Source organism: Camelus dromedarius, chromosome 24 (genome assembly GCF_036321535.1).
Source record: "Camelus dromedarius isolate mCamDro1 chromosome 24, mCamDro1.pat, whole genome shotgun sequence".
Classification (NCBI taxonomy): domain Eukaryota; kingdom Metazoa; phylum Chordata; class Mammalia; order Artiodactyla; family Camelidae; genus Camelus; species Camelus dromedarius.
Window position 1 is genome coordinate 12,511,176 of NC_087459.1, and position 22,609 is coordinate 12,533,784.

General features: G+C 41.7%; 1 protein-coding gene across 3 annotated transcripts in view; it reads right to left on the bottom strand.

Annotated features, from left to right (window-relative positions):
* Positions 1-5,409: 5,409 nt before the first annotated feature.
* The window catches only part of PARN (poly(A)-specific ribonuclease), a 148,472-nt gene continuing 131,272 nt past the window's right edge, over positions 5,410-22,609 (bottom strand). For all 3 annotated transcript variants that reach the window (XM_010982874.3, XM_064478467.1, XM_010982873.3), the window contains 2 exons: positions 15,106-15,299; positions 5,410-6,463 (listed from right to left, as the gene is read on the bottom strand). In XM_010982874.3, coding sequence (XP_010981176.1) covers positions 6,411-6,463; positions 15,106-15,299 — 247 coding nt within the window. In that variant the 3' untranslated portion in view covers positions 5,410-6,410. The remainder of the gene's footprint in view (positions 6,464-15,105; positions 15,300-22,609) is intronic.

Sequence of the window (22,609 nt, forward strand, 5' to 3'; positions counted from 1 at the left end):
GTAGTTAGTATTTGCAAATCTCAAACTCCCAATTTATCCCTTCCCACCCTCTTTCCCCTCTGGTAACCATAAGGTTGTTTTCTATGTCTCTGAGTCTGTTTCTGTTTTGTAAATAAGTTCATTTGTGTCTTTTTTTTTTTTTTTAGGTTCCACATGTGAGTGATATCATATGGTATTTTTCTTTCTTTCTGGCTTACTTCACTTGGAATGACAATCTCCAGGTCCATCCATGTTGCTGCAAATGGCATTATTTTATTCCTTTTTAATGGCTGAGTAGTATTCCACTATATATATATATATATATATATATATATATATATATATATATATACCACAACTTCTCTATCCAGTTGTCTGTCAATGGACATTTAGATTGCTTCCATATCTTGGCTATTGTAAATAGTGTTGCAATGAACACTGGGGTGCATGTATCTTTTTGAATTAGCATTCCCTCTGGATATATGCCCAGGAGTGAGATTGCTGGATCATACATTACATCTATTTTTAGTTTTTTTGAGGAATCTCCGTACTATTTTCCCTAACGGTTATACCAAACTACATTCCTACCAACAGTGTAGGAGGGTTCCCTTTTTTCCACACCCTCTCCAGCATTTATCCATGGACTTTTGAATGGTGGCCATTCTGACTGGTGTGAGGTGATACTTCATTGTAGTTTTGATTTGCACTTCTCTGATAATTAGTGATACTGAGCATTTTTTGATGTGCCTATTGGCCATTTGTATGTCTTCATTGGAGCCTTGCTTGTTTAGTTCTTCTGCCCATTTTTGGACTGGGTTGTTTGTTTTTTGTTATTAAGTTGTATGAGCTCTTCATATATTCTGAAAATTAAGCCCTTGTCAGTTGCATCATTTGTAAATATTTTCTCCCATTCTGTAGGTTGTCATTTTGTTTTGTTTATCATTCCCTTTGCTGTGCAAAAGCCTATAAGTTTAATTAGGTCCCATTTGTTAATTTTTGCTTTTATTTCTATTGCCTGGGTAGACTGCCTTCAGAGAACATCACTAAGATTTATGCTGGAAAATACTTTGCATATTTTTTCTTCTAGGAGGTTCATAGTGTCTTGCCTTATGTTTAAATCTTTAAGCCATTTTGAGTTTATTTTCGTGTATGGTGTGAGGAAGTGTTCTATGATTAATACATGGCTGCCCAGTTTTCCCAACACCACTTGCTAAAGGGACTGTCTTTTCTCCATTGTATATTCTTGTCTTCTTTGTCAAAGATTGACTGTAAGTGTGTGTGCTTATTTCTGGGCTCTCTATTCTGTTCTATTGATACACGTCTGTTTCTGTGCCCAGATCACACTGTTTTGATTACTGTAGTTCTGTAGTATTGTCTGAAGTCTGGGAGTGTTATTCCTCCAGCTTCATTCTTTTTCTTCAGTATTGATTTGGCAACTCTGGGTCTTTTGAGATTTCATATAAATTTTAGCATTATTTGTTCTAGTTCTGTGAAAAATGTCCTGGGTAATTTGATAGGGATCACATTAAATCTGTAGATTGGATTGCTTTGGGTAGTATGGCCATTTTAATAATATTGATTCTTCCAACCCAAGAGCATGGGATATTTTTCCATTTCTTTAATTTCCTTAATCATTGTTTTGTATTTCTCTGCGTAGAAGTCTTTCACCTTCTTTGTCAGGTTTAGTGGTAAGTTTTGGGGTTTTTTTTTTTTTTTTTTTTTGATGTGATTTTAAAAGGGATTTTTTTTTTTACATTCCTTTTCTGATATTTTGGTATTTCATTGTTAGTGTAAAGAAATGCAACTGATTTCTGCATGTTAAGCTTATTAAGATAGCTTTTTGAGCAAGGCACTAAAGCAATCTTCTTCACAAATTGTGCTGGAAGAACTGGATATTTACATCAGTTAGGGGACCTCAACTCCTGTCTCACACCGTATACAAAAAAATGTATTCAAGATGGATAGCAGACTTAAACATAAACACTAGAACTACAAAGCTTCTAGAAGAAACATAAGAGAGTATCTTTACAACTTAGATATTTCTTAGGAAAAAATTGATAAGATAGACTTTATTAAAATTAAAAACTTCTGCCCAGCAAAATATACTGTTAAGAAAACAAGTTATTGTGGGGTAGGGGGATGAGTGAAATAGGTGAGGGAGAATAAGAGGTATTAAACTTCCAGTTATAAAATAAAGTCACAGGGATATAATATTCAACATGGAGAATATGGTTAATAATATTGCAATAACTTTGTATGGTGACAGGTAGTAACAAGATTTAGCATGGTGATCACTTTGTGATGTATAAAAACATTGAATCACTATGTTGTACACCTGAAATTAATATAATACTGTAAGTCAATTATCATTCATTTAAAAAACAAACAAACCAAGTTGTTGAGAGAGAGTGGATCCCTAATGTTCTCACCACAAAACAAGAAATGGTGACTATGTGATGTGATGGCAGTGGTGGCGATCATTTTGCAATGTGTGTGTGTTATCAGATCAACACGGTGTAAACCATAAGCTTACTCAATGTTACGTGTCAACTGTATTTCAGTAAAACTACAGGAAAAAAAAAAGAAACAAGAAGGCCATAGACTTGGATTAAACGTCTACAAAACAACCATCTGACAAAGGACTAATGTCCAGAATACACAAGAACATCTACAATTTGATAATAGACTTACAACTTGACAAAATATAGGTAAGAGAACTGAAGAGGCACAGAGGAATATATACAAATGGCCAGTAAGTACCTCATCATTAGTCATCAAGGAAATGCAAAAGAAAACTGCAAGGAGATTTACTGTATGGCTAAAGACCAACCATGCCAACTATTGCCAAGGAAGGGAGCTACTGGAACTCCCATACATGATACGTCCACTCTGGAAAAAGATCTGGAAGTTTCTTATAAAACTAAACATACACCTATCCTGTCATCCAGTGATTCCATTCTTTGGTATTTACCCTCCAAAATGACAGCTTCTGTTCTCAAGAAGACGTGTACTAGAATGTTCCTAGCAGCTTTATTCATCATAGGGGAACAGCCCAATTATCTGTCCATCATGAATGGATACACAGACTGGTTCACGCATACTTAGCGATTAAAAGGAAGGAACTACTGATACACACGATGACGCGGATGAATCTCAAAAGCCGAGTGAAAGAGGCCTCGCACCAAAGAGCACGTACTTCATGATCCTATTTTCATGAAGGTCTAGAAGAGGTTAAACTAATCTGCGATGAAAAAATTCAGACCAGTGGGTAACCTCTAGAGTGGGGACGGGGCAGGGGTGGACTGGGAAGAGGCAGAGAGAACATTCTGGGGGTGACGGCGATGTTCTGTGTCTTGATCGTTTTTGTTGCATTTGTCAGAACCTATCAGATGGTACACTGAAGAGTTCAGCATTTCACTATACATTTTACCCCCACTGACCCTCAGATAGAAACACATACTAAACTCTGTGGCTCATGACAAGCACACAGTATTCGGGAGGGGGCGTGCACGAATGTGTGCAACTTACTTAGAAATACATCGCAGACTGAGATGTACTGATGGAGGGGTAGAGGCGTGGCTGAATGGTTATGTAATAAAGCAAATACAGCAAAATGGTCACTGTACGATCTAGGTGGTGAGGAAATGGGCGTTCACTGAACAATTCTTTCAACTTCTTTGTATGTCTGAAAATGTTCATAATAAAATTTTGGGGAGGGAGGGACCTGGACAAATACAAAGCTAGAAAAAAAGGACAGAGCTGCAGTACTCAATATCCTCCCCAGCTCTAAAGTCGAAGAACTACAAAACTGCTTGAAGGGAAACACCGAGGTCCCCACTTCCATGCTTGCCTCCAGGTTTGGCTCTAGTATGTAAGAAACCCCAGAACCACAGCCCCATCATCATAATGTGCCCCTGGGCCTCAGGACCCAAAAGCCAGAGCAGCATCCAGAGGTTTCAGGCCCAGAAGAGATGTCGAGAAAGCCTGTGTTTGTGTGGGGGACGAGGGCCCCAGTTCGCCTGTTCTGAGTCATTTGCTACAGTTGGGAAATTAGGGTTCTGGGCATGACCCAGGGATCAGCTGGGTATTTAATGCTAAGCCAGACTCCCCGTGACCACAGCTATGTCAGCTCCAATTGGGGTTTCAGATCAAAAGCATCATTTTCAAACATCACTATGACTTACTGTACACTAGTGTGTGCTGGGCGTTTTACATGGCTTCATTCGATCCTCACAACCATCCAATGAGAGGTTTATTATCCCGATTTTATGGTTGAGGAAACTGAGGCTCAGAGAGGGTAAACAATGTACCCAGGAACACACAGCTGGAGTTAGGATGCAAGTACATTCCATGAAGCTCTGGGGCCCTTTCTAGAAAGCCGTCTGCTCTCAAGCTCCTCTCTGGACCAGAAGTGACAGGGATGCAACCTGTGTGTCTGTTAACCTTTTCGGGAGGTTTACAGCAGGGAGAACTGGGCTTCAGGGGCACTGAAGAATTTCATTACCTCAGAGCAACAGGCCCTGATCTCTCTCCCTGAGGCTCAGCCCCGGGTGGGGGCTGTTTGGCCACTCCACGCTGTGGGTTTCCACGCCAGGATTGCTCATTAGGCCAGAAGTACTTTTCATATGTCCACCAATCACGGTCTTGCATTGGTCTTCGCTCCTGTTCTTTCTGTTAAAAGAAGTGTCAGGTGCCACCTGTTTTCTACCTGTAGGTTTTAATGACTCAGCAGAGTCCAGCAGCTCCTTTCAAGCTCCTGCCCGTACACATACTCCTTTGTCTGTCTTCACCCTCTATCACACCCTCCCTCTACACTTTCCCACTGGGTTGTGCCCAGTGACAGAGGTGAGGAGGGGTGGAAGCGCCTTCCTGCCAAGTCTGGGTCTGTAACTCTGGGGCTATCAAACTCCTGCAGAAGATCGGGGGGGGGGGGATGTTAAGAGGCTCTTAACTGGGAAAAGTGTCTCACAAACCTGAATTCCCACAACACCTCGGATTCTGATCAGAGTTAGGAGCTCAGATCCTTCCCACCACGAAAAAGATGCAACCCCTCCTATACCATTTATCATGGGCTCCACGCCAGCACCAGGCATCTGACTCATTAAGGCAGGTATTAGGGGTTAGAAGAAAAGAAAGAAAAGAAAAGAAAAGAAAAGAAAAGAAAAGAAAAGAAAAGAAAAGAAAAGAGAAAAGAAAAGAAAAGAAAAGAAAAGAGGAAAGGAAAGGAAAGGAAAGGAAAGGAAAGGAAAGGAAAGGAAAGGAAAAGAAAGGAAAGAAAAGGAAAGGAAAGAAAAATAAAATCCATAAGTACCAGGCTTAGTGACTTACCAGAGCTTTTTAGGGGTGATCTTTAGAAAGAAATATGTGTATACAGAGATCAAGTACATCATTCACTTATTTAAAAAAAAAAAAAAAAGGAAAAGACCAGAATCCTATGAAAATTTCTTTAATTTTCATCTTTTGGAAATACATTTTTCATTTTTATTTCCATGATACAAAAATGTTAAATATCTAACAATGATCGATAACGAAGCAGATCTACTGAAGCAGATCCACGGAATTCTGTCGCTGTTGTGATCTGTTTCAACAGAGAAAGGGCTGGTACATGTTGTAGATTTGTCATGGTATCACACACACACACACACACACACACACACACACACACACACACACACAAGTACTCACACTCGCCAGCTCACCCCCAGACCCACTCATAAAAAACAGAGAAGACACCAGGCTAAGACACTGAAACGTGAACACAGCACTACATGGAGTAACAGAAATTAACTTCTCACTCATACGAGAAACTCACATCTTAGGGGAAAAAAACACCCCTCTAAATAAATATGCCCCAAAGGCCAAGGCATATGCTGACAGCGGTAGACATTTTCCTGCTGGAAAAACAAGCTTGAGAGCTTCATGTTTTTAGGCAGCTGTAGTGGGAAGCGGGCAGACACAACTGAATTCCCTACCAGGAGATGGTACCCACGTGCTGGGGCTGCTCCAGACCTGAGCGCGGGAAGGTGGACGAAGCAGGCAAGAGTTCAATCCCAAATTCATGATCACAGCACTCGAGAGGGTCGGCTCTTCATGTGTATTTCATGGCCGACCTTCCCCATCAGGTGGCTTCTTAGACACTAATTCATGACAGGAAGGGCTTCACACGAGCAACAAATAATTAACTGGTTAATCACATACACATTTATGACAGCCTACAACCGTGCTGAGTGCCAGTGGAGAGTTGACTTTAAAAAAGGAAGAAAAGAAACACAGCCGTGAAAAAAAAAACTGGGACTCTGTAGGAGACACACTTGGTTTCAACCCCTCCCAGAGCAGTTTGTTAAACTAAACACAGTATGGCTTCCAAACGTGCCGGCTGGTTCTTTCTTTCTCAGCAACAGCACCAGCGATTTGTTCCACTTGGGTCTTGGTTACCACGTGTCAGGGACTTCAAAGAGCTTGGCCGAGCTGTCCGAGATGCTTCCTGGTGGGAAAGGACAAAACAAGATGAACAAGGAGAGGACAGCCCGGAGAGGAGAGCAGAAGGACCAGCAGAGAGCAGCGTGGCTGGTGCCAGCTGCAAAGACAGCTTCGATCAAGGCCGGGGCTGGGGCCAGGCGGCGGGACAGCCACAGCTGGAGGAAGTCCACGGACGGGTCTTGTCTATGGAGAGCGGTGCCCAGCAAGACGGCCACACTGCAGAAACATCACAGGCAGGAGTGAGGAAGTGACTCCCTGCTCGGGAGCCTCTGTTGATTTTTAGAGGAGTTAAAATGTGGAAGCTCACACTCTCTCGGGGAGCACACACGCCAAGTTCTTTGCTAGCCAGCATGCTGGGTGCTTAGTTCATTGAATCTTCATGTAGCCCAATTCAGTGGTACCAATACCCCCATTTTACAGATGCAAGACAGCTAGTGAGTGGCTGAGATGGGGTCTGGATCCTTCCACCGCATCAAGATCCCTGCTACAGTCCCAGGAGACTGGGTTTCTGTGTGCCGTGTGACTGGCACCAGGATGAGAAATCTCAGGCGCTGGTGGCTGGAAAGTGGAGGGATGCTGACCAGTGGGGGTTCAGAGATCCTGAAAGGGGCAAAAGCAGCTTAGAACCTTCTCCAATTTCAGCAACACGGGCTACAGTGTTCTTGGACTGAAGGAGTCTCTTCCGTTACCAACAGTTTCACTCCAAAGTTAGAAGCCCTGCTCCATTCATGCTAGTTTCTGCTATGGCAGCAGCAGCACCCCCAGGCCAGGGCCTGGACCACACCTGTCTAGAGCCGACTGAATGGGAATTAAGTCAGGGAAGAGTGTGTTCACCATGGAAAGTGTGGCAGGGGTGGGGGAAGGTACAGCTCAGCAGTAGTGTGTACTTAGCATGCATGAGGTCCTGGGTTCAATCCCCAGTACCTCCGTTAAAACCAAACAAAGAAACCTAATCCCCCACCCCCCCAAAAAAAAATGGCATTAAAAATAAATTTTAAAAAAAGAAGAAAGCAAGGTAGACAAGGTGCCACTGTGTCCGTGGTATCATGCATTGTTTCATCTATAAAACAGGGCTGGCAGGGACACAGGCAAAGCCAAGCTCAGCTGCTAACACTCCAAGATTTCGAAAGGGGAGAGGTCTGCGATGGTGCCTGAAATGGACAGTAACTTTCAAAAACAGAAGGGAACTCGCTCAGTTCAGAGTGGCTACTGTCAGGAATGCCTGAAGGTAACCAGGTCCAAACACATGAAATAACATGGGGGCTTCTGCTAAAGTGAGAACTCCCAGTTGTGCTCATTTATTGGGATAAAGTCCAGAGAGACGGGAAGAGAAGAGCAGGAGGGAGCACCCGAAGTGTTATGCCCGAGTCCCCGCTGTGCTGAATGTGCATGTCTGGGGGGCTCCCAACCAAGACGGCTGCTAGAGGTGAAGGTGGGCAGGGGGCGGTCCACGTGACAAAGACCGCCCCGACCCGGTTAGGAAAGGAATGGAGATGATTAAAAAACACAACACAAACACTCCCCTCCCTGGAACGACTAAATACTGCAGGTGGCCCAAGATAAGATCTAACCAGCCGACCTCCTTCTCCATCACACACTCGCACAATTCCTAATCGTAGGGAGGAAAATAAACAGCAATAAGGGCATTTTGACAATTCACAAAGAATACGATGGCAGCCAACCAGCCATTCTAAAGGTGAAAGTCACAACGTCAAATGGGGGGAAATGAAGTAAATTAAAATTAGCCGAGAGGAAGAAAGCTAAGCAGCCAAGAGCAACTGCACCGGCATGCTTCTCAGAGCGCCTGCCGCCAGCTGGGTGGGAGTGCTCTGGTGACGTGCCGCCAAACGCACAGGAGGGGACTGAGGGGCCAGTGAGGAATAATGGAGCAAGGGAAAGCTGTGGAGTGAGGCCAGTCTGGCTGGGCCTTCTTACTAGCTGGATGACTCTGAACAGCTCTCACTGACTCATCTACATGACAGACTCCATGCTACTTTATGCCACAGAGGACTTCTTGACTCAGCAAAGTTCCAGGCCCAGAGCAAGTTTTTAATACACGTTAGGGCCCTTCCCCTTGTCGATAAGATTGGCCAACAGTGAACATGGTTGGTGCCAGGGAAGCAGACAGCCTGCAGTCAAAGAGATACTAGTTTTTACTGCCTACAATACATGGCTGCTGAGCAAGAATGATGTACACAGAGAAACCAGAATGCCACAAACCATCTGTAGGAGACCCAGACCAGAGGGGAGCTGGAGGTCACGGCTGGTGTTCTTTCTAGTACTTTCCAGAAAAGGAGAGCTACAGACCACTGGAGGATCACTCTTAAAGCTAGTGAATAAAGACCTATGGTCAGTTTTCCAGGGAACTCATTTTCAAAGCCCTGTTTAGTTACTAGAGTGCAAAAGAATTATTGAGGAACAATTTTTCTTTTTAAACAGATACTTAAGGAAATCTGCCTCCTGCTATAATGGACCACACCTTGCATCACACACAAAGATTAACTCGAAATGGATTGTACAACTAAACTAAAACCTAAAACTAGAAAACTTCTAGAAGAAAACATAGGAGAAAATCTCTGCACTCTTGAGTAAGGCAAAGATTCCTTAGATATGACACCAAAGGAAAATTTAAGGGGAAAAAACTGATAAATTGGATTTCATTAAAATGTAAAACTTCTACTACTGAAAGATACTGTTAAGAGAATGAAAAGAAAAGCACAGACTGGAAGAATCTGTAAAACACCCCAAAGGGCTGTTCTTGAATACATAAAGAACTCTCAAAACTCAATAAGGAGAAAACAAACAGCTCAATGAAAAAATGGGCAGAAGATCTGAACAGACATTTCACCAAAGAAGAGATTTAACTGACAAACACATAAAAAGATACCTAACATCATTAGTTACTAGGGAAATTCAAATCAAAGCCATAATGCGATGCCACCACATACCGTAAGAATGGCTTAAAAGGACGATACCAATACTGGGGAAGGTGCAGAGACACTGGAACCCCCATGCCCTGCTGACCAGAATGAAAAGTGGTGCAGCCACTTTGAAGAACAAGGTGCCAGTTTCTTGTACACTTACCATATGACCCAGTAATTCCACTCTTAGGTATTCATCCCAAAGAAATGAACACTTAGTTCATATAAACACCTGCACACAAGTATTTATACCAGCTAGATTCTTAGTTGCTAAAGACTTGGTAACAACCTAAATGCCAACAGGCAAAATGGAGAAATAAACAGTGATACGTCCATGAAATGGATTTCTACTCAGCAGTAAGAAGGAATGAATGAACCAGTCATAGGCCCAACAACACAGACAAACATCAAATGCCTTATGATAAATGAAAGACTCAAGGGGTTACTTACTGCAACCTAACTGTCCACCAACAGATGACGGGACAAAGAAGATGTGGCGTATACACACACACACACACACACACAAATGGAATACTACTCAGCCATAAAAAGAATGAAATAATACCATTTGCAGCAACATAGATGGGCCCAGAGATTATCATACTAAGTGAAGGAAGTCAAAGAAAATTATCATATATCACTTATACGTGGAATCTAAAATATGATACAAATGAACTTATTTACAAAAACTGACTCACAGACACAGAAAACAAACTTACGGTTACCAAAGGGGGAAAGCGGGGAGGGATAAATTGGCGGTTAGTGACTAACAGATGCACTCTACTATATATAAAATAGATAAACAAGGATTTACTGTATAGCACAGGGAAATATATGCAATATCTTGTAATAAACTATAATGGGGAAGAATTGAAAGAAAAGAATATAGATATATACATACATATGTATGGCTGAATCACTTCGCTGTACACCAAAAACTATTACAATATTGTAAATCAACTATACTTCAATTTTTAAAAAAAGGGTTACTTACTGTATGATTCCATTTAAACGACATTCTGAAAAAGGCAAAATTACAGTGACAGAAAGCAGATCAGTGGCTCTGGAATGTAGGGATGGGGAGGGACTAACTACAAAGGGTCACGAGGCAATCTTCTGGACTAACTGTTCTATATCTTGAGCACAGTGATGGTTATGTGACTGTACACATTTTTCAAAACTCATCAGTTGTACACCTAAAAGTAATGACTTATATTGTATCTAAATTGTATCTTAATAAAGCTGATGCTGCAGAAGATATTAGGATTGTTTCTTTAAAAAAAATCCAACAAAATTATAATATAAAATATTATGCTGATAATTAAAATTATTTGACCAAGAGGTTTTTTTTTTTAATGAGGGAAAACAGGATAGTAAATTGTATATAGAGTATGATGCCAACTATGTACAAAAATGACAGGCAGAGAAAAAACACTTGTTAACAGAGTATCAAGTAACTGTGGGGTTTAATTTTCTTCTTTCTACTTTCATTTTACTGATTTTCAATGAGCACATTGTTTTTATTAACAAAAACAACAAAAGGAATTACACAGAGGCAAACACAAAAGGTGACTGCTTCTGCTGATATCCACCCTTCACCAGACTGGAGCTGAAAGCGAGAAATTCTGAGAGGTAAGACAGCTCCTCCCTCCCGTGAACTTGGAAAACTACACAGCAGACTGGAAATCTGCGGTCATATTGTTTTCTACCGAGTGGAGTTCTGTATAAAGAAGGAGTCTTTGGGGTACCATACTGAAGTTTTTAACTAGGAAATGCTCCAAAGGGCTTTGTCAAGGGGTGGCAGGGCTCCCCTGGATGGCGGCTGGGGGGCCCTGGAGGGCTGCCCAGAGGACCAGGGGGGCAAACAGACGCAGGGAGCACGCCGCCCTGTGGGGCAGCACACCCCTCATTCGCCGCAGTTACACTGAAATCCACATTTTAACTGAGTAATGGAAAACTTCCTTGGCTGACTGCTGGACTTCCTAGCCTGATCGCTAAGGTGACCGACGGCCCCAACTGCAGCTCGAATTTCTGACTCTAAAGAGACTTGTAATAGCACAAGGAGACGGCTGCTCTAAGTAAAGTCTACATTTTTATACTGTAACCCTAAGGGTTTAAGCTTGAAAAGTTCAGCAGATTAGTCAAGACTCCAATAAAATTCACGGTTCTTGGCAAACATGTAGTGTGTTTTAAACGTAAGAGGGGAAAGAGACTTGGAACAACTTCCCTGTTACATGACAAGAAAATCACCAGGAATGGTCCACGTCTCTTGGCACTGCTCCGTGAACGCTGTCTAACACAGCGCTGATGGAACCTCTAGCTATTAGACAGTCCACCCGTATTGTGAGACTGGCCATTCCGGTCAGCATCAGGCCACTGGGATACTGTTCGCTTACTCAGCAAGAGCAAGTGTGCTGTGGACACCCATCCACTAAACACTGTCTGGGGACCATTTCTAAGGATAGCTTATTCCAGCATAAATGGCACCCAGAGCTGTTTCCCTTCATGAACCAACAGAGAACGTACCGTGAAGGCCCCAGAGGAAAAGCAGTTAGCACCACCAATCTATCACTAATCGTAATAAATACAGAAGGGGGAGATTTACATTATACTTTGCTTCCTGAAAATAGGACAAAAAGAGGAATAGCTAGGAAAAAAAATATTTACTAAGTACATAGTAGGTACATAAAAAACTCCAAAAGAGAACAGTTGCTTGCATTTTTAACACATGACTCCATCTCAAGAAAAGTCCAGGTTGTTAGCTGTTTCTGATCTAGAACAGCTGCCAGAAATACCCACCTTTGTGAAGAATCCTTTGCTTCCTCCAAAGTCTGGATAAACCTCACATACTGCAGAGTGGCGCAACGCGTCTTCTCTGGATCAGACAGCCCTTCCTGCTGCCCTCAATAACAGCTGTATTTGACGCTGCGTATTTGTGATTCTCTGAGCCTCAGTTTCTTCCCTATTAACTGGAAATAATGCTATCTACGCTGTACACGGTTTTACAATGACTAGAGCACAGAGGACATTCCATGCACAATGTCCAGTATATAATATAAACTCAATAAATGGCAATTTCTTCTGAAACTGAAGTCATTTTGTTATCTGGGAAGGGGTTTAGTACTTAACTCTTTGTGTATTTTAGACATAAAAATATATAACTAAGAAAAATGACACTGTTTTGTGTGGGATTTATCGAGCCCAGTTGTCCCAGCATTGCAACAGGACGTAATATTCTATGGTCCTACTTTTTGCTACTTTCCCCTTGGAAAAAAGGTACTTCCCTACAAGCGGAAGGCAGTCTTTTACATTTCTCACGCCCTCACTGACAGTGTGCTGGGCACTCAACGCACCCGAGGGAACCACCTGAGCACCTGTCAGGATACTCTCCCCAGGAGGAGAGCTCAGGCTTGATGCCTTAGAACCCATCTCTGCAGGACAGATGGAGCCACACAGCACCAGACACTCTAACACAGTTCTTGCCAACAACCAAACAAGGCCCTCTCAGCTCCTGGGAGACTCTGAACCTTTGGGAGTTTAATTCAGACCCTTCGTGGGGTCTGAACTTTGTACCCACTCATTTTAGGACCTCCTTAAAGTAACCCAGCAATCAAGACTGGCTGGCTCACCAGGTTCAGCACCTGACATCCTGACCTACATCCTGCTGACGCTATCAAGGCTGCATGCTTCAAACAAACCAGCCAAAGACCAAAACTTCCAGCCTTGCACTGTCGGAAGGCCTCAGTGAACGGTGCTCCAGAAGAAAGCTCAATTCTCTCCAGTTCTCTGATTGAATGAAAGTTATCAATATGTCTCTCTTTTTTAGCAGGACTGACAAAGAAGTACAAAAATCTATCATGCTTTTTTTTTAGCTCAAATCTTGTGGAAGTGACAGCTTTACTGTCAATGGAAGGGGAAAAAAAACCTATTTTAATGACGGTATTATAAATTCAAAACCCTAAATAACTCATAGAAAGTTTTCGCTTAAAACGACGAAAGTTATAAAAGAAGCTAATCTATTGATGCAATCTATTGTTAGGTATTCTAATTTTAATACCTTTGAGATTATGCTGAAATAGAAGGGAAAAAAATCTAAAATCTTGTCCCTGAGAAGTAATAGATAACCAAAACAATTCAAAAGAGAATGAGGGATGAAGGAAAGCAATACAAGAGAGGACAAGCCGGCCCCCATCCCAGTCGTGCTGGGTGTGCATGCTGCAAGTCCTGCTAACATTTAATATTTAACATTTGTTAAGCAGGTACAACGTGGCAACAGGACCAAGGTATCAAAGATGAAGACTGCGCCTGTTACCGATTTAAAAAGTTCTCCAATACTTAAATTAGGGGGAGGAAGGGAGACAGGCAGATTCAAGGAGACAGTGAAAATACACAGTTGGGACTTCAAACAACAGTTTTAAGTTTTCAGTTAAAGTTAATCTTCAGTATAATGTATAAAAGGCATCTGTGACATTTTTGCTGCTTCTTTGATTTCATTAATGTCAATGAGATTCAGAAAACACCTGCAGGCAGATTGGGCCACATGTGAAAAAGAGGAATTAACTGAAACACAGTGGATTCCTGGCCTGGGTCTGAATCAAGTTCCAGGCTTCACTCCCATCCCTCGGTTTGGCTGTTGGCTCTGCTAATGGGGGCGACTATCGCCAAGTGAGACACAGGAGGGGAGTGACTTCGGCTTGGACGGCGTCCCCCTCATCCCAAGAAGACAACATATAACTGTGTGGAAAGCACTGGCTTTCCTGCAGGCTGACTTAGGGGCTCTGTGACCCAGGGCAAGTCATGTAACCCTCAGACCTCTGTTTTCTTAGTTGTAAAATGGACCACGAGGCCCACGTCAGAGACTTAAAGGAAAGCATTTCTGTCATGCACGCAGAGCCGCCGTGCTGGGTCCCCAGCAAGCACCTGGTCAGCAGTGGCTGCATCTGCCGTCGCCGTGATTGCAAGCTGAGCAGGTTCTGGCCGGATCTCCTCAGCAAGCCCCTTTCCTCGCCTGGCACTCCGGCCCTGCAGAAGATCTGTGCACCAAGGGCTGGGTCATTAGCTCACGGAGCCTCCATGGCGCGTCTGGGTCAGAGGGAACGCGGGGTGCCGCTCACTCTCCGGTTCTGCTTTTTACCAGCTACCTGCACCTGCATATGTTCCTTCGCCTCTCTGAGCCCAGACGTCTGCATCACTGAAACAGGGATGACTCCCTATACCAGGGCTGCTGTGGGAATGAAACTCCAGGAGAGAGAAGGCTCCTACTACAGCATCCAGCACACAGTAGGCTCCCAGCATGTGTTCATCTCCTGTTTCCTTTGCTCCTTATGTAATTCTGCTTTACGGGAAAAGTTTGGGCTGCCTCGGGGTTTGCTAGAAACAGTGAAAGCTCTGCGACTGAAAATAACACGTGCAGGAGTAGGCCTCTGTGCACATTCACGTATACTTTCAAAATATGGAGGCTACTTTACATCAGCAAAACCTCTACATGATGGAGGAGGAGAGAGAAGTTACCAAAATGGACTAACCATCTTTAACAAGGAGGCCCCACCAAGCCTCGCTCTACCTAGAGCCAGGGCTTTTAAGGGATTCCTCAAATTAGATTAAATACTACATGGGCTTTGCCACCAACTGAAGCCCTCGTGCAATAGCTCCTCCCCCAAATAAGAGTTTCTAGAGCATTAAAAGAGGATATGGCTGTAGAACTTTAGCGAGATCCAATACAAACCTGTTGGAGAAAGGTCCTTCTTCATCCTTTTTAATTTCTTGGCCTTTTTCCGTCCCTCTGAGAGGGATTCTGCACAGGAATCTGTCTGCTCAAGCTCACTGTCAGAAACCTCCCCCGATTCTCTGGCCTCCAGGCCAGGTTCTGCTTGACTGGGACTCAGATTCCTCTTTCCCCCTGTGCTGGTCGTTGTAAGACTGAAATGCAAACAGTGGGACAACATGAGAGGTGCTGAGAGTAACTGGAAGACTAAACATATAAAAATATTTTAATACTCTTAATTCTATTAACACTTAACTAGCAATCAAACAACATGGGCAGCTGCTGCCTGGAGGTGCTGGTTAAGCACCTTACTATGAGCTGAGGTCTAAAGTTCACCCGTGACAAGCTTATTCAGAAGAAAGACATACACAAATCTAAGCTGTTTGGAGCACTGATAAGAAAAAAATTTTTTAAGAGAATCCTTGGTCTCTACTGTGATAGAGCTACCATAACAGAAGAGTGGAAGAGAAGAATAGTGGTCTAGGTTACGTTAAATCAGAAGGTAGCCTGTTACCTGCAAGACTCCTAATGGACCACAGTAGGACAGAACTCCCGAGCCGACTCGGCTCCCAAGCTGCTCGTGCATCTTAATACACTTAAAGGGCACACCCCACCTTCATATAATTCTCTTCCATTTCAAAACGGTGACTTGTCAAGTTTATAATTAAAGCTGGCTTCGTTTTTAAAGCTTTATAGGATTTGACACGTTGAATTAAATCAGATTACATGTCCTGATTTTCCTTAAGAAAAATATGTTCCCTGAAATAGAACTTGATAAAAACAGAGACTATGTTGCCAGCGTGAGTCCTGTCTCTTCTCAGTGTGTCTTATAAATAGACTTTTTTTTTTATTATAGTCCCCAAGTTATGAGAAGCATAAAGAATCCAGTCATTCCCTCTAAGGCAGGCCATTCAGGCACAGAGAGGAGAGGAGGGGGGGAGCACGGGAGCGTGCTCCTGTGTCAGCCTTGCCTAGGAAGTAGGTGCCTCGACCCATTCCATACAACCAACTCGGGCTACTGAATCCTTCGAGTTCTGCAATGTTACTCCCGTGCTAACATCTTCTCTGTACCTCACACCTGCTCACTCATGTGAAAAAGGTGGTAGTTCTTAGCAGCCATAGGAAGCAGAACAGAGCTCAGAGCAGATGACCTTAAGACTGGCTGGCTGGCCCGCCACTGTCCTCTTTTCACATCTGTTCTATGCAGCTTTCTGAAACATCTCTTTTACTGAGGGGATATGAAGAAAGGGCAGGATACCAAAGGTAGTATTGGGGGGGAGGGGTTCATTAAAAACATGCTAAAGTTTACTGTCTGAAAACTGATTTCAACTTTTTAAAAAGACTAAAACAATTTTTGGATGGTTTCAGAAAATTTGGAAAATTCAGAAATTGTAAGTAAGAAGATCATAAGGAGATACCCTTGCATCACAAAAGGGTAAGAGGCCTAAAAATTCTTCTGTGCTGTAAACCCTGGAACCTGGCAGCCTCTGGAACATAAATGTTTAATGAAAACTCTGCTGGAACCATCAGCATTCAAAGTACTTCAAGAAATACAAAGTCCAGGGGGGAGGGTATAGTTTAGTGGTAGAGTGCATGCTTACCCTGCATGAGGTCCCAAGTTCAATCCCCAGTACTTCCATAGAAATAAATAATAAAATAAAATAAAATAAAATAAAATAAAATAAAATAAAATAAAATAAAATAAAATGATTTCCTTTAAAGAAACACAAAGTCCAGAAATAGCTTCAACTGCATACAGAAATCTACTGGCTGACAAAGGTGGTACCCCAAATTACAGGGCAGGTATGGACTTTTAAAAAATGGTAGTGGGACAACTGGAAAAAGATAAATTAGACCCATTCCTTGCCCATGAAAAAAGACTAAACACCTAATGGATCAGATATCTAACTGTGAAAAATGAAAGTATATAAGTACCAGAAGAAAACAAGGATGAATTTCTCCAAAACCTGGGTGTTGAAAAAGACTTTACTATGACTCACAATCCATATGCAATGAAAGATTTATAAATTTAATCACATAAAAATAAAAATCCTTTGCATGGTAATAAATAACACGAGAAAGTCAAAAGACAAATGACAAACCAGGAGGAAATATCTGTAACCTATATCACAGATAAAGGGCTAATGTCCCTAATATACAAGTGATAGTCAGCGTTGAAGGAAAAAAGACCAAAATCCTATAGAAAAATGGGCAAAGCTATGAATAAACAGCTTACTACATACTAACACACACACACACACCCCTTAAACACATGAAAAGATGTTCAACTCCTCTTATGATGCAAAATAAAACAACACTGAGATGTCGTTTCTCAGCCACGAGATTGACAACAACAACCAAAAGCTTGATGAAATAGTCTGTTGGCAAGACTGGAAAAAAAAAGGCCCTCATACACTGCTGGTGAGAATGAAAAATGGTACAAATGGACTCTTCCGGAAGGGAATGTGGCAGTATTTAACAAGACTGCGTATCCATTTACTCTCTGAGCTGGCAATCCCACTTCCAGGAATTCAGAAGATACACCTCCAACAAAGCAAAAATATTCAAGTACAAGACTACTCATTGTAGCTTTATTTGTGATCATGATACATTATTGCTAACTGCCTAAATCTCTAAACACAGGAAATTGGATGAATAAACTATGGTACATACAGTCAACATAACTAAGCAGTTACAAGAAAGAGTGAAGATCTCAAAGATCTCATATAGATGATTTCCACTGAAAATGGTGAAAAAAGCAAGGTGAAAAAGAGCAATTTATGAACGTGATATTACCAATCTTGAGTGGAACGTCGGGGGAATTGCAACAAAAATCTTGAATTCTTTCGTAGATTTGCTTCTGTAGTTGAATGAGTTAAGTAATTCTGAAAATACCTGGATATGTTATAATGCTCTGGAAATTAGTAAATGTGTTGATGAAGTTGGAAGACAGAGATGCAAATACTGGTATAGAGGAAGGCTGAGGGAAGCCCTGTGGGGATGGAATAGAACTGGAGATACGGGCCCAGGCTTGGGATTTCTAAGTTAAGTATGTTTCTATCTGTGCACGTTTAAGTGTATGCATATATGTATGGGATATATGTGTGTATATCCATGCACATATTTCCTAGTTCTGCCCATTGAAAGGACCTACAGAAAAAACAAAACAAAACAAAAAACCAACAGTGGCCATGAACACATCTAGTGTCCAGATCTTAATATCTAACACCATTTCCCATTAGAAAAAAAATCAAACCAGGGCTCCTTAAAGAAGCAGCTTATTCCAGCGTTGGGGTAATAAAGGAGCACAAAATGAACTCGGAACATCTTGCAATACCAGAAAGTAGGAAACTGCTGAATAAATGATGGGGCACGACACAGGGACATGAGAACCAGGTGGAAAGGGCTCCCACTGGCCAATTATTTGAGCACCAAAATAATTAAGGGGCAATAATAAATTCTAAGCCTTTGAAAACAACAGGAATCAATGAGTCTACATCAACATGTAATACAGACAGACAGAGAGAGGAGGGAGAGCTCTTAATTCCAGTTCAATGCTGACTATGAAATAGTAAAGGCGGAGAGAGAGATGGAGTTCGCAAATCATCCTTTGGCAACCATCACATGAAGAATGATTGATGCAAAAACTATCAACAGATGCTAAATCAAGGGAGATGTTTCAATGAACAGCCAGGATATTTGCATGGTCTTAAAGTGTCTCTCCTGAGACAGATACCCTGAGAAGGACACAGCATCACTTATACAGTATTCTGATCAAGATTGTATAACCTGAATATAATTATGAGGCAACATCAGACAAATCCAAGTGAAAAATATCTTACTGAAAAAAGTGGGGGGAGGGGCTGGTGTCCTTCAAAAATGTCATTGTTATAAAAAAGACTAAAGAGACATTGAAAACCAAATGTTAAAAAAAAAATAAAAGAGACATTGAAAACTAGTTGCAACACATTATCACAGACTGGATCTTATACTGCAGGGGAAGAGCTATAAAGATAATACTGGATCAAATAATAAAACTGGGATATGAACAGCAGATTAAAGTATTACATCAGTGTTAAACTACTGAGGTTGAAAACTGGACTAGAGTTAGACCCGAGAATATCCTTATTTAGAGTATTTAGGGATTAAAGGACCAAGATGTATCTAACTTCCTCTAGGATGGTTCAGAAAAAAATAAGTGTGCTGGGGTGTAGGGTATGGAGAAAAAAAGAGAAGGTAGGAGGGAGAGAGAATGTAACACAGAACATGTATATACAGAGAGGGAGAAAGGGAGAGGGAGGAAGAGAGAGCGTTTGCACACAAAGCGAAAAACAGCAAAATGTTAACAACTGAGGTATCGGGATAAAGAATACATAGGGGTTCTTTGCAATATTTGTGTGATGCTTTTAAAGTTTAAAATTATTTCCAAATAAAAAGTGAAAAATAAAATCATTCAGGGTACTTGGGAAGCATGATGTTTAATAAATAAGGAAAAAAATTTCATTGAGGAATGCCTCCTGATGCCTGTCTGCTGCGGCACAACCTAGGACTGGGGTGTGTGCGTGCTTATACACGACTCTGAAATACATCACCAACCTACTAACACAAGGAAGAAGCTGCCTTGACCCATTAACAAAATGTCTCATTTGATACAAGCGAATCCCTTTCCAGCCACTCAGGCTCACGCCCTTGAAGTCAGCATCTGCCCCTTCCCATTCTTCAGTGCCCGGGCCCTTGCTCCTTCAGAAGCTCACGCCCTCATTTAACCAATATTCTACCAACATAACGAGCACCTCCCACGGGCCACCTCCAAACACCCTCCAGTCCTGCCCAGTTTACTCTCAGCCACCATTCCAGGCCTTTCCTCACACTGCCGCCATGAGCCCTCCCTATCTTGTCCCGAGACTCTTAAAAGAGATCCTAAGTGGCTAGTCCCTCTCTCTCCTCCTCTTCCCAGGCTCCCTTCCCCTTCAGATCTATTCCTTCCGATGTTACCAAACTTCTTCCAAAGCAGAGATTTGATCAGACAGTCCCAGCTCAAAGACTTCTACAGCTCTCTGCTATAAACCTGAATTTTAACTGCCTGGCACAGCATCCAGGATCCTCTGTCATCTGGGTCCCCATCTGCTTTTCTAGCCTTATCTTCCACAAGGCAGTCGAGTTGCAAAGACAATGTATGTTCACCATAATGCATTCCGTTACAGGCAATCGTCCACGTATCCGTCGTCCCACTAGTGGGCTTCTCAGCCCAACATGCCCTAGAGCTCCCATTTTGATGCTCCTGTTTGTGCCAATGCCTTACTGCCCGCCTTTTCTTGCTCAAATACCCCTAGCCTCTTAGAATGTTCTCCAATTCCTCTGTTTAGTGTTCCTTTCCCTCCACGCTTCCTGGAACACTCTGCTTGCCTGCCTCCAGGGGCCTTTAGGCCACATATCCTTATTATTCATAATATACAAAAAATGGGAACAGTGCAGATGCCCATCCATAGGAGAATGGATAAACAAACTGTGCCTCAGGTATACAATGAAATACATCTGGCACGTAACAGTAAGGAGCTCTTGATACAAACAACATGGAGCAATCTCAAGCACATTCTAAGTGAATAAAGCCTTCACATAAAACAGTGGGAATTCCATAATTCCATTTATATTAAATTCCAGAAAAGGCTGAACTACGGAGAAAAAATTCAGAAGAATGGGGGTGGTGTGGCAGGCAGGGACTGATTGGGGGAACCTGAGGGAACTTTCTGGGGTGATGTTGATGCTATCTTTACACAGAATATGCTTTTGTCAAAACTCAGACCTCAACAATAGGTAGGTTTTCTATGAACATCAGGCTGATCGCTTTAACTTCAGCATTAATCTGCAGATGATGATTTTGTAGGCATTTGCTGGAATACATTATTTTTATTCTAACCATAGGTTACTGTGGTATTTTTGGCCAGCGAGACCCATGAACCTGTTATGTTCCTCTCCACAAACTTCTGAGAGTCTACCGTGCCTCAGGGACTATGCTGAAACCTTGCCTCTGGAAAGTTCTCATTTTTATGTAATTTTTAAGTTTACAAAGCAATTTCAGAAATATTTTCCCAATTAATTTACAACCTATCTTTTAAGTTCTTAATCTGTAGTTTCTGCTCTCAAATAAGAATCCTTTGCTTCCGAGGGAGGGCTATTGTTTACTAGATATCCTGCCTGAGAAAGCCCTCAGACATGTGTGAAATTAATACAATTCATATGTTTAAATATGTACATGTATGTATTAGCCACACCAACATAAAACTTTCTCAACCATTATTCTCTAATAAAAATAAAAACTCTGACTGTATCCCATATAGCTGAACTAAAGCAGTTTTAGATCGAAAACAGTTTTATTTTACATTAAAAACCAGATTTATGAAGTACTGCCTTTAAGTTTTTGATTACACACTTTCAAGGTACAGATGTACGTGTGTGTGTCCCGTACAGACACCCTCAGTACATGCATGCTGATAAGCTATTTCTTTATGTATTGATTTTAAAGGTCTAAAGTCAAAATGAAAATCAGGCAGAGCAGTCTGAGCTCACTTTGCATGTGGAATTATCAAGCACAAAGTGAGCTACTTTATAGTGAGTAGGAAGTGCACATTTAAATCCACTGAAGAAGTGGTGATTAATTTTTTAAAAATGTTAGAGACACAACTTGGCATGTCAAAATTGAACAATAAACCTTGTTTAGCATTTATATGGGGGATGCAAATGATAAGCCATCCTGGTTATAATGGCTCTTCGGTCAAATTTAGAATTTTGCTGCAAGATATTGTTAACAATGCAGTAACTACAAATCAAATTCTGCGAGGGTGAGTATCTCCATTAACTTTTCCCTTTTAGCAGAAAAAAAATGTTTGCTAATAGAAAGATCACAATATGAGCTCCTACAAACACGTTTTCCTGTAAAAGCACAGAAATCTGACTGCCTCATGGAAAATTTCCCTTCTTTGTTTTAAATTAGGGTATCATTTACAATGCAATGAAATTCACTCAGTTTGAGTGTGCAGCTAATTTTTGGAACTGTATATAACCATGCTAAGCTCTACAAAAATCAAAATATAGAAGAGTTCCCTTTCTCTAAAAAGATTCCATGTGCGGCTGTGCACTTAATTCTCTTCCCGGCAACCAGTCATCTGCCTGTAGTCCCTTTAGTCCTGCCTTTTCTAGTAGTTCATCTGAATGAAATCATACAGTATTTAGTCTTTTCTGTTTGATTTCACACTTAGCATAACACTCTGAGAACTAGCAACACAGCTGGAAGCATTGGTATTTCATTCCTTTTATCACTAAGTAGTAGTATTTCATAATTTGTCTATACTGCAATTCATTTATTCATTTACCAGTGGATGGACATCTGGACTGCTTCCAGTATTTTGTGATTATAAACAACACTATGAACATTCGTGTAAAGGCTTTTCTGCGTTTCTTTTTTTTT